The 12,446-nt window shown below is 40.3% G+C and overlaps 1 protein-coding gene across 2 annotated transcripts in view; it reads right to left on the bottom strand.

The window, feature by feature from the left end:
- The window catches only part of FBN1 (fibrillin 1), a 154,954-nt gene that overhangs the window by 127,398 nt on the left and 15,110 nt on the right, over positions 1 to 12,446 (bottom strand). Inside the window, exons 3-6 of one of the 2 annotated variants that reach the window (XM_064157645.1) lie at positions 12,291 to 12,373; positions 11,304 to 11,402; positions 4,069 to 4,164; positions 2,433 to 2,528 (exon numbers count right to left, since the gene is read on the bottom strand). In XM_064157645.1, coding sequence (XP_064013715.1) covers positions 2,433 to 2,528; positions 4,069 to 4,164; positions 11,304 to 11,402; positions 12,291 to 12,373 — 374 coding nt within the window. Of the gene's footprint in view, positions 1 to 2,432; positions 2,529 to 4,068; positions 4,165 to 11,303; positions 11,403 to 12,290; positions 12,374 to 12,446 lie in introns of those variants that run through there. The other variant, XM_064157644.1, reaches the window with a different exon arrangement.

Raw genomic sequence — 12,446 nt, forward strand, 5'->3', positions numbered from 1 at the left:
ATCCACATCGCTTTCCAGAGCTAGATTCAAAATGTAGGCCTCTTGCCTCTTACTTAGCTGACAGATGTGTAAAATCACATGCAGCCAGACAACTCCCTAATGACCACACAGGTGTATGTGCTGAACAAAGCAAGTTATTCTGATTTAGACCAACATTAGCTTATACTCCAATCTTCAGAGTGTTTTCCTGATGGCATAATGTGATTCTGGGACCAAAACCCACCACACCCTTTTTAGCAGAGGGGAACATATTAGCTCAGATGGGTAGAGAGGCTGCAGGAAATCTCTGTGCAAGAAGCCAAAGTTCAGAGATTTTCTAGGAAGATATGACTATCATTTGGTCTCAATGCTGCAGGGAGCGTTAGCCAGAAATACTGCAGCTCATTAATGCCTTTTTTCTCTTTTGTTGATAACTATAGAAACAAACACATGTTCTGAGTAAAACATGCCTACAGACAAGGCATGTATGTTACAGATTTCCACCTCAGTTGTGCTTGGGACTATGCATGGATTTTGTAACAGCATGATTTGGCTCAAATGGCTGAATGTCACCAATTCCACACTCCACTCAATACCATACAGGAGCCCTAAGATATAGGACTGAAGCTGCTGGCAAGATTTGGCCTTGAAACTTGCCCTAACAAGTGGAGTCCAACTGGGCCCTGATTAGACAACATAAAAGCAGCACTGAACAATCTTCTGAATTTGCACATTACATCTGCTCACCAAACTCAAAGCCTTCACCCATGAGGAATAAGCAGTCACTGCTTGAAATTCAAAGCCTCTGCAGTAACGTTCAGCACACTTTTTACCTATAACGCCTTTATTCTCTTCCAATTTAGGGTTTTTAACATATTTTTCCATTCCTCTTATTCCTCTCCAGCAGTGAGATCCCAAGATTCAGAACAGAGCTACTTTTCAATCTTGAGAAAAACATCATCATCAGTTTGGACTACTTGTTACACCAAGTGAACAACAGGCAAAACTTCACACAGTGCCAACAGGAATTTTATCTGCTGCAGAGAGTGCAGGAAATGGCAGCTTCATCCTACTGCCTGCTCTAGGACAGAATAAAAAGCTTTGGTGCCCTTAGATTTGTTGTTCTGCATCACCCACCTAGGCTGCCCTTGTAAAAACAAAACAAAACAAAACAAAACAAAACCACGACCTTTAGTCCAGGTGCAGCACCAATAGCAGTGATGACGTGGCATACTCACTGACACACAGACAACAACTCCAAGTGCTGAGCACATCCCCTACATCATGTTCTAAACATCAGTTGTGTCCTGGGTTGGTGGATATGTAACATGACCTATTGTATGAGTAGTACGTATGAACTTCCAAGTAAGTAGATCAATTGATAGCTCTAACAAACAAAAATATTTTAGTGTTAATGCTACAGAATTCAACAAAATATTTGTACCTAAACATTATTATTTTTGCTTCTCACACACTAACCATAAAATTGGCTTAATAATCCAGAAAAAAAATCCCAGTACCAGGTAAAACAGCTGACACAGGTGCATTTTCAGATGAAAACAGTTTGGATTATCACTATGGATACACAAATAAAAAGCTAAAATTGGTGACAATAAATCTGTACCAAAATGGACAGAAGAATGAAATAAGACACAGTGTGCCAAAGAGAGAGGAAAGATATTGCTTATCATTCTTAAGCAAATGTACCAGAGATATGAAGAACTCTTCTGATGTCTTAAAAGCTGAAGTTTGCATAAAAGCATTTATGAATATCTTTAATTTGCTGCCTCTTTCACTGAAGTGTTTTCATAGCAAAAAAAGTAATGCAACAACCAAAAAAAAGCCTCAATCAGTTGCATCTGTCTTTTACCCTGGTCTCTTATCCTTACAAAGCACACATACTGCTAAAAATGCTCCTTATTTTTCTGTATTGAGACTAACAAAATCAAATCAATTCAGATATAGATTAGAACAGGCAATGGCTGAACAATCCTACTGTTGAAGTAAACAAATGGGGATTTTTGCCTTAGGGAAAGAAAACAACATTTAGTAAAACTTACCACAAACTGGAGAACTAACAATCAAAATCACACCAATTAACATTGGTGACCCAGAAAAGTCATGAAAGAAAATAAGATCGAATGTTTGGTTTTAAATCAATGATGAAGTTTTGCTTCTCAATAAAAATAGACTTTAGGAAAGTTGTTACCATTATGATTTGTGTTATTCCAGAGCTAACAGCTAATACCTCCACAATTTTCTTAGACTGGAGTTTTCCTTTCAGTAAACCTTCCTTAAGTTGCATTCCACAAGAACATTGATTCTATTTGACCTTATTTATTGCTATTTATATATTCTATTTCATAGAGTACATATTTCATAGAATATTTAAGTATTTTTCAGTTACTATGAAGTCAGAACATATTTTTTCTCCACTGTTTATGGGCACATACCTCTTTCACACTGAGGTCCAGTAAAGCCGTATGTGCAAGCACATCGGTTTGGAGCCACACATCTCCCTCCATTTAGACATCCATTTTCACAGACAGCTGTATGAGACAGAAGAAAAAAGTATTGAGCTAATTCTAGAAAGACATGTGGGCCTACTCAGATAACCTGGTAAAAGTGGTAAACACAACAGGACAGGGTACCTTATTTTCCAGAATCTACTTACAATCTTTTCCCATCTCCTGCCCTCATTAGTATCATGATCTCACCTTAGCCAGCACAAAAGAAACACAGTAACAATTACAGCTTTTCTGACCTCTCAGAACTTTTCTCTTCATAGCAGCTACACATTCCATAATTCAAAAATCACACCTCTTTCAAACTTTCAACAAACAAATGATGAAATAGTAAAGATAGTAGATAGAAGGTGCAGAAAAAAAAATCTCTAAATGCTCAAAAATTTTCCCTGTTTAGATGTACCCTTGAAATTTTATTTGTTCCCCTACCATGACAGAAATACAAACCAGTATTAAAAGGCTGTTTGCTGATGTTAAATAATTCGTCCTACCAACTAAGATAGCAAAATGTAATCAAGATCTATTTTGACAAAGCTAATCCAAGAGACTCTTCCCCTGTATGATAGGATCACTAGATACAGAACCCAATTTTCCTCATAGTAAACTCCAAAATCTTTTGCTCTCAACATGAATCAAAAAAATTAACATGCACATGAGAAAGTTTTTAATACAATTGGATGCTCATTGAGTAATGTTATTCTTTGCTTCATTTCACATTCACTTCAGTAAAAAGGTTTCCATTTATCCTTTTATCCACTTGATATTTCACAAAGAAGGCAGAAATATGATTTCTTAATCCTTTCACTATGTGATCCTCTTCCGGATTATTAGGGTAATTCTTGGTTGCACTGAAGTTCATGTAAAGTGTGTCACTGATTTTGACAGAGCACAAAAGAAGCTAAACACACTTTCTCTGTCAGACCAATAGTTCACTAGATAGCAGCATGACAATCTTGGTTAAAAGCAGTTTCTACATCCTTAAGTTTTTCCACAGCACTCTAGCCAAGAGCAGCAAGAGACCACCTGAGTCTGCTAGGGAGAGATTTCAAGCAGCAGATTTGGGAATGCTGTTGGCTCAGGATTGATTGAGGAAATAAAAAAATGTCAATCAACTCTGATAAGACAACATCAAAATAAGCAAAGTCCCTCAAGCATACTAGCTAAGTATGAAACAAAAACCTGAAATAAAAATAGGGATTTGTATAAAAAAAAACCCTTACTTTTGCCTACAAGACAAAAACTCAATCTCCTATAAATTTTGTATTTATGGACTATCGCTCTAATGAGTGGAAAGTCCTGGAGGTCAATAAGAATGATGGCAGTGTGAAAATTAGGGAATCAAATTATATCAATTATTACAAATTCACATGATGTTTAAGTCCTGATCAGAAAGAATTCACTCAGCGTTCGTTACAAAGTCATATATTCTCCTGTGAAATGTCATTGTACTTGATCAAAACCAAGCTCAGCAACAGCTGAAATTAAGTGCTAAAGGGAGCCCAATCCAGACATTCCAGAATTACTTAACTGTATGCAGTATCTACATTTATAGGAGCGCACTTACGCTGCCCGCAGTGTGTTCCTGTATATCCCTTCTGGCAGAGGCAATGGTCATCGCTGCAGCTACCTCCATTCATGCACCGGATGTTACAGTGTTGTACTTAAAAGGAAACAAGATTTTCCTCAGTTAACTCAGTCAGAAACGATCAACTGTCTGCTAAGAGATTTTCTACTTTTAGGGATTGATTCTGTGAACTAGAAACCAGTATCAGAAACAAAACCACATATCTTAGAACAGATACTTGAAATGGCAGTACAGAAAACAATACTGATTTACAGTTTCTAAAGAATATACAAGAATTTTCTATCACCTTTATTCACTGAGGTCAAAGGTATTCCGTATGAACATAACCCCATAGAATTTGTCTCCTAGTTTGCAGTGATGAGAAAAGGCCATTGACAAAGAAAATGTACCAAACATCTGACAGGTAACACCAAGAAGAAAGGGTCTTATCTGGGTGATGGGGGAGGAAAGTATTAAAGGGAAGCATATAAAGAAGCTTCTGAAGACAGCCTGTTTCTGTGAAAACACGCAATACAAGAATCTCATTTGGCCGCGCAGGGGTTCTTGCATGAAATGAAAGCAACAGAGAAATATCTTTCTGTATGCCATCTGTGGGATCACTCCATTTCACAGTAAAGCTGCTGCTGGCTGCTGTGCTGAGTCTGCAGAGCTCACAGACAGCATTTCCCCAGAGTCAACAACTTTCCCTTGCCAGGAGTAATGCAAGTGAGCAGCATGCTCTCCTCAGCTGCAGCCCTATCATTTGCAATTATTAATATGCATCTTAAGTCCCATGCTAGTAAAGCACAAATGTTTGGGCTGCATATTTCTAGTAACAAGGACAAATACATTTTTTAACTAGACATTAGGAACAGCCAGCTTAAAGTATGCCAGGCTCTTCAACAAGCATAGAGAAGTGGGCAGGGCTCCAACAAAGTGAAGTCCTCCCTACAGATCCTGCTGTCCAACACAGCTGTGAACCCGTCTGGCACTCCAGCAAGCAGTGGAGAAATGGATTCCCTCTTAACAGGAACCACATGAAAGGCTCCTCCCCAGATAGGCTTACAGTCACATCAGCATTTCAGTAAATTGTGACGGAGCACTGGATACCTACAGCACACGGTCTCAAATGCTCAGGACAAAGAAGTAGAAACTGCATGTCCCGCCAGAGCCAGTTGCTAACAAGTGCTGTGGAACCACTGATTTATTTTTTTACTGTTGCACAAAGCTTTTAAGCACCATTTGGCTTTTCACAGCTCAGAAATACCTGAGTGGAAATCTATTTTTATTTCCAAGCAGAAAGAATAATGTTATTGCCTTCTATACGAATCCACAGAACAGCCAAACATGCAGTGGGACATATATATATATAAACAGTGCTACATTTAATTCTCAAACCATAGAAGTAAAAAACATATCTTACATTTCTTATGTGTCTAACAGGTATAATACATCTTTACTTTCAAAGTACTTAAATACTTCAGGTAACAAAAAAGTAAATTTGTTTGCAAATACAGAGTGAATATCTGGTGAAGATTTTTGGACAATGTCCTAAGTCAGTCAGAAAAAAGTGTATAGTTACTTTAAAACGTGTAGAGCTCGACTTAGCAGCATACAATCTTAGGAAAACAGAGGGGATTACAAAAAGCATAGGAAATGATATCATCTGTCAAGCAGGGAAGGAACTTAAAAACCACAAACTGATTTCAATTAGAGCAAGCTATGCCAAAAGCTAATTTCCATTCCCACATGAAGACCAAAACCATTTAAACAGTTTGAACTACATTTGAGATAAAAAGGTTAACAGTAGCTTATATGATGATTTTCTTATTAGTTGTTAGAGTAAAAATAAAGTGTATTTCCCCATTTTGGGACAGGAGTGATTTTACACATAACACACACATAAAGTTTCCATAATTTGTCTTACTGTTTCTTAAGGGAATCCTTCCAAAGAAAAATATTTCTTCCTTCTTTTTTAAACTAAAATCATTAAGGCGTAGTGTTGGGACACCCAGTCACCTTCATTAAAATTAGCCATTTGAATCAATGAGCTTTCTCCTGTCCAACTATGCTTAAAAACCACTGACATGTAGTCAACAAACTAATTATTTATTTTGTGCCATCTTCTGAGGCAATGTTGAAAATAGTATTACCAGAATCATAAAGACTACAGACTACTCTGAAATATTACCCTTCCAGAAGTTTATACAAATACACACGAAGCCTGTCTGGAGCACAGATGATGATTTTTAAGATTGCATGTTTGAAAAGTAGCCTAAATAATGCTGGTCCAGAGTCACTTTTCTCAGCTATATCAACAATTCCATTAATGTCAGCAGAGATATTCCAGTAAATGAAATAACCTATTCCAAGGTACTCTATCGACACAGACTCAAGGAAAAAGCACAGGAACTACCACAAAGCTAATAAAACAATGCATCTAGCTTTGCTTTAACTTGGTATGCACAGGAAATGTTAACAACACTAACAAATTATTGCTTTTAATCAATTATTGTTCTCTTCCAGGTTCAACTCGTAAACAGTCTACACTGGCAACTTCTGAAGTCAAAAACTTATGAAACCAGAAAAGGAATAAACGACTTTAAAATTTCTTCACACCAAGAGCACTACCACACCACAACCACCTAGGAGCTCACCAGCCAAACGAAAGGTAACACACATACCGGCTACTCTACCACCCCAAATGAAAAGATGGGAGTTGTGAGAGTTTGGGATCCTCAGGTGGGAGAACAGGCAGAGTTCAGGCCAAGGCTGCGCTGCAGGGCCAGCCAACAGGCACCAAGCCAAGGGTATGCTGCAGGGCTGGCTAGCGGGCACCAGGGTGAAGACACACGGCAGGGCAGGCAAGCAGGCACCAGGATGAGGGCACACTGTGACCCTGGCCAGCAGGCACAGGGATGTGCTGTGGGGCTGGCCAGCGGGCATCAGGGTGAGGGCATGTGCAGGGCTGGCCAGCAAGCACTGAGAGAGGGCAGGTGCAGGGCTGGCCAGTGGGCATCAGGGTGAGGGCATGTGCAGGGCTGGCCAGCAAGCACTGAGAGAGGGCATGTGCAGGGCCGGCCAGCGGGCATCAGGGTGAGGGCATGCTGTGGGGCCGGCCAGCGGGCATCAGGGTGAGGGCATGCTGCAGGGCTGGCCAGCAGGCACTGAGTGATGGCATGCTGTGGGGCCGGCCAGCGGGCACCGGTATGGGAGGCTGCCTCTCTCCTCTCCGTGCCACTGCCGAGGAAACACTCCAAGCCCGGCGGTGCATGACGCAGGGCTCTGCCTGCCAGGAGCTGTAAACAAGGAATGACAGGCTCAGCTCATCCCAGATGCTCGGCGTGCTTTCTGCCGAGTGACTGACTCAGAGGAGACGGCAGCTGGCGTGGACGGGCCGCGGGCCCGCAGCCCTGCATGGGGTGCTGAGGAAACCCGCAGCAACCCTGAGAACTCTGGAAATGGTTAAAACTCAAGACCTTTTACCATTTCTGACAGCAGAAGAATACAAGGCAAGGGGCTGAGATCCAGGTTCCACTGCCATTGAACAGACATCTCCCACAGCACCCCGAGGAGTGGAACGCTGCAGCACAAAGCCCAGCGGCCAGACTCCAGCCCCCCGTACCCTGCAGCAGCTCACAGGCTCTGAGGCGGCCTCAGCCCCTGGCGAGTTGCTCTGAAGCTGCTGGCGGGGAGCGCAGCAGGCCCCACGCTGCACTGGCCAGGTTTAACCAGCCTGCCAGGGAGCACTGACACTTGTTTCCACCAGCTGCCACCTCTAGCACCCGCCACAGCTCTCCTTGCCTCTACCACAGCTATCCTCCTTCCAAGACGGCCTTCATCAGCAAACGCTGCCCCTCTTGAGGCCAGCCCAAGCTACTCTGACTAAAACAAGTCGGAAGCAAAACCAGTACCTGAGCTGAGACACACCTGAGCTGTAACTGTGGGAGCAGCAGTGGGTACCTGATGCTGAAGGACAAATTCTTCACCTCATCCACTCTCCCACTCCCACAGGGCAAAGCAGCAATTCCAACGCCATGGAAAACCACAGGGTATGTCTGCAGCACAAGCAGGGGCATGACCACAGCACATTATCTGGGCAAAGTAGCCACGGCCCAGATGATTTGGGAGGGAGCAGCCACTGCAGTGCTGGCACAGCAGAGGGTGTTGGACATCTACCCACGCGTGCACCTTCAACTTCAGAGCCACCTACACATCAGAACATGCGAGGGGAATGCCTCCACACACAGCAATCTTATCTCCAACCCTACTGTAAGCATACCCAAAAATTTACTACTCAGTCAGCAAGCTCATTAATGTCACAAAAATCCCTGCTGACAAAACCACCAGGTGATCTTTTCAACCGTGATCAGATTCCTACAGCTGACTCATAACTAGAAAAATCCCAACAGACCTGCATAAGACTCAAACTTGAAGGCTTTGTTTTGCTTTCCAAACTGCATTACTTATTTGATTCCAACATAACAAGCAGCCGGTAAGAGCCACTGCAGATCTGGTTTCTGTCTACAGTTGTACATGTCATAAAACCTCTGTCCACTACGGATTCCTTAAGTACTAGAGACATACACAGCTTAAAATATCCAAAAGACAACTCAGAAGCATCTCATCTATCAGAAGCCACACAATTTAATCCTGAGAAATTGTGGTATTTTCACTCATATTTGTTATTTGTATTTTGGATATGACAAACTTGTAGCATTTACTTATGGTTATTATTTTAATAATAAGACTGTTTATTTGTTAAAACATACAATTAAAATAAGGTTTCATGAGTGCATATTCTGACAAAATACTAATTGCCACCAATGAGAGCTGATAGCAATCTCTTGTTATCACATAGCACTCTTTGTCTTTATGCTTACTTTGTTTCCTTGCAGCAGATCTAAGTCATTGTGGTATACTGTGTAAATATGTATGCATGGATTTTGTCTACAGTGCCAGTAGTGCAAATGACTTACAGAAAGGGTATGGTCTTTAAGTCCTAATGAGGTGCTGGGACATAAACATTACAGGAGAGTGCACAGAAGCAGTTGAGTCTTTCTTCTCTACAACTCAAGACATTTTTGCCTTTAGAATTGGTTTGGTTTAGTGACTAAAATTGATGTGACCACACACAAGAAATGTATCTCAATCATTGCACTGATTATAAACAGTATCTACTAAGTCTATCTGCAAAGTGTTAATACTTACACTGTATAGAGAAAAAAAACCCAAACGTTAAAAAGCGAGCAAACTTATGTAGCACTGTAAGGAAAATAATGTCAACACTGATTAAAGGTTATGATCAGCAGAATATTTCTGTGTAGAAGAAACAACTGTCAAAAAACAACTGCTATCTTTTAGAAGCTGGTGCATTAAAAACTGTATTAAAATCTTGTGGACCCATTTATCGAGGTGATCCTACTCTAGCAGAGGATTTGGACAAGATATTCAGAGGTCCCTTCCAACTCCTACCGCTCTGTGATTCTGTGATCTGTGTAACTCCAACAAAGGCTAAAATTATGGAGATAAATGGAAAAGTGTTTCAGAAAAAGGATTGCAAAACCTGTAACTTTAGTCATATTCTGGATTTAATTTTAAGTCCTGACTCATAAAATACTTCAGTGTGACCTATGAGAAAGAATGAGGTAATACTAAGGCCCACTTGTTCCTGACTTTTACAAAGGTGCCAAAACGTGTAACAGATGTAGGGATATATCTCCCCTTCTGTATGCTGAACAGGACTTGAGAGAAGGTCGTATTTTCCTTTCCTGACTTACAGGATTAAGGCATATGCACCTAGTTAAGCAGTAGCTGCAAACCAAGGCAGGAATGTAACAACACACATTTCTGCTGCATTTTGCATCCTTCCTCCTTCCACCACTCTCTGGGAACTCTAAAGCTCCATACCCTCCTCGTGCTGGCCTCTCACTAACAGACATCACAGCAGCCTGAGAAATGGGCTGAACTACAAAGAACAATATTTACCATTTCAGTACATGCCATTCTGTTACATTCCACAGTTGTTATTGTTTTTCCACTGTTATTCCACAAAAAGGATGCTAAAACCACAAGCCGAAGTGGTCAGTTATGTGGGAAAACTCTTATCAACTAGGAAAGCAAAAAATAGCAAGGTAAAATACAGGGGCAAAGCAGACCACACACTGAGTCTGAAAAGATACTCAGAATTAAAAGGATTACCATTTTGCATATTACAGACCTCAGCAGACTGTATCCCCCACTGACTTCAGTTAATACATTGTTCAGATAGTTAAGGGCATTTATGGGAACATTTTTTCCCCAAAAATTCTTCCAGAAACTATACATTTTATATAAAAGTGAAAATAGTCTACATTTCAAGAGACAAGCACCATAGTAAGATGTAGACTTGACAGCTGGCATCTCAGACATGAACTGAAATACTATCCAAGCAAAATGCTGCTTCCTATTGGATAATTCTGCCCATGAGTAGTCATGAGCTATCTGAATTAATGTCATTTTAGTTACTTTTTTCTGGATCTATTTTTTAATTTAGTTTTTAATTTCTTTAAAACCCAAATACTTTCACATCCAAATATTTCTACAAAAAGTCATTTCTCTGAAAAGTTTCATTTCCAGATCTCCATTTTTTTTCAAATGAAAAGCTGCTCCATTCAAAATCCTTGCCCAATTTTGTACCTCTTGCACCTAAGCAAGTATCACCTGAGTACAGTCAGCAATAGGAGATTTATAAGATAGGTATTCAGCCTGGCAAGACATTCTGTAATACCTGTAGGCCTACATATGTAAAATACAGAATAGTGTTTGGCTTAGTAAGCTCCCAAAATGAAAGTATCATTACAAAGCAACTCACATTCATCCAATTGTGAAGTCACTTCTCTACCATTACAGCTTTTGTACTGTACATGTTTGCATGTCTAGCACTGAACTGAGATAAGGCATTTTTCAGAAAATAAAGACTGGAATTAGTGTTACAAATTGGAAAATAAATATAGCTTTCAAGAAAAAAAAAAAAGGTTTGGTTTTAATTAGCTAAAGCAAAGTGTCCCTGATAGTCTGTCTCCAAGTCATTCTTCAGTTTCATAATAGAAGGCTGCTCTTTCTTCCCTATGGTAAAACTACATGTGGTGACTCAGATGTTATTTACATTAAATACTGACCACTCAATTATCTCACATACTGCTATCTTCTCAGGCTGAGAAGCACAATATCAAAGACACAGAAGAAATACTTACTTGATTTTGAACCACAGGAGGGGGCTATCTGACCATTTGGGCATGTGCACATGTTTGGTCTAGAACAAAATCCATCCCCACAGGAATGTCTGCAGATTGCTATAAAGAAAACATAAATGCCTTTAAAATATGCTTCAAAAACCCCAGACACATGAAAAACACCTGATAGAAAATAGGCATTCAGCACCACCAAACATGTACCTACAAATTCATTAAACTGCAGACAACAGATTCCAAAGCAGTTCCACCTCTCTATCGGGGACAGCTAAAGCCTACACTGAGACAATCTGGGAACATGCCACAGGCCACACTACACGTAGGAAGGTTTCTTTGGAGAAGCAAAACAGGTCCATTTCACTAGATGACTCTTGGAGGAAGGATGGCACTGAGGCAGCATTACAATACTCCCTTTATTTCTGCACCAGACACATACAAGTGTAATAACTCCTACCTGGCAGCACATTGCCTCAGCAACTCTAGACGGGGTCTTAACAGCCTTAGACAAAGTGCCCTTAACAACTATTTCTGGTACATTGTACCATTACACATCAATATGCTCACAGCACTATGCTGTATGAATGTATATATTTATATCCATACATATATATTTCAGGGATATGGGCCAAACAAGCCAAGAATATGTACTTGCTGGCCTGATGCTGTTGCCTCCTTTCATTTACTTAAACAGATTAACATATTCCACAGCTCCTCAGAATCCAAGCATCCCTTGGATTCCTTTACCACAGACTTCAACAAAAAATGTGGATGAGATTAATCCTTTGTTAAGTACTGGTATCACATCACTGTGTTTTTTACCACAGAATTTTGTACATTAGCTTAATATATTTAAAATGGTAAAGAGATCATGTGGAGCTGCTACTGAAACCATACAGAAACACATTTCAGTTCTGGTATAGAATTTAAAATACCCTGAGATAGAGGGACAGAGATAAACCTCAGTCATAACACATAAGGGGATTAACTTACGGACTATGCATTGGTTTCCACCAGGTAGGGTTTTCCATCCAGGGCAACAGTAAGCATTGTAACGTGCTCCACATACATTTGGTCTGGAAAAAAAAAACAAAACAAAAAAAACCCCAAACAACAAATTATTATTTTTACTCAGAAATTTGTTTCAAA

Source organism: Pogoniulus pusillus, chromosome 17, assembly GCF_015220805.1.
Source record: "Pogoniulus pusillus isolate bPogPus1 chromosome 17, bPogPus1.pri, whole genome shotgun sequence".
Classification (NCBI taxonomy): domain Eukaryota; kingdom Metazoa; phylum Chordata; class Aves; order Piciformes; family Lybiidae; genus Pogoniulus; species Pogoniulus pusillus.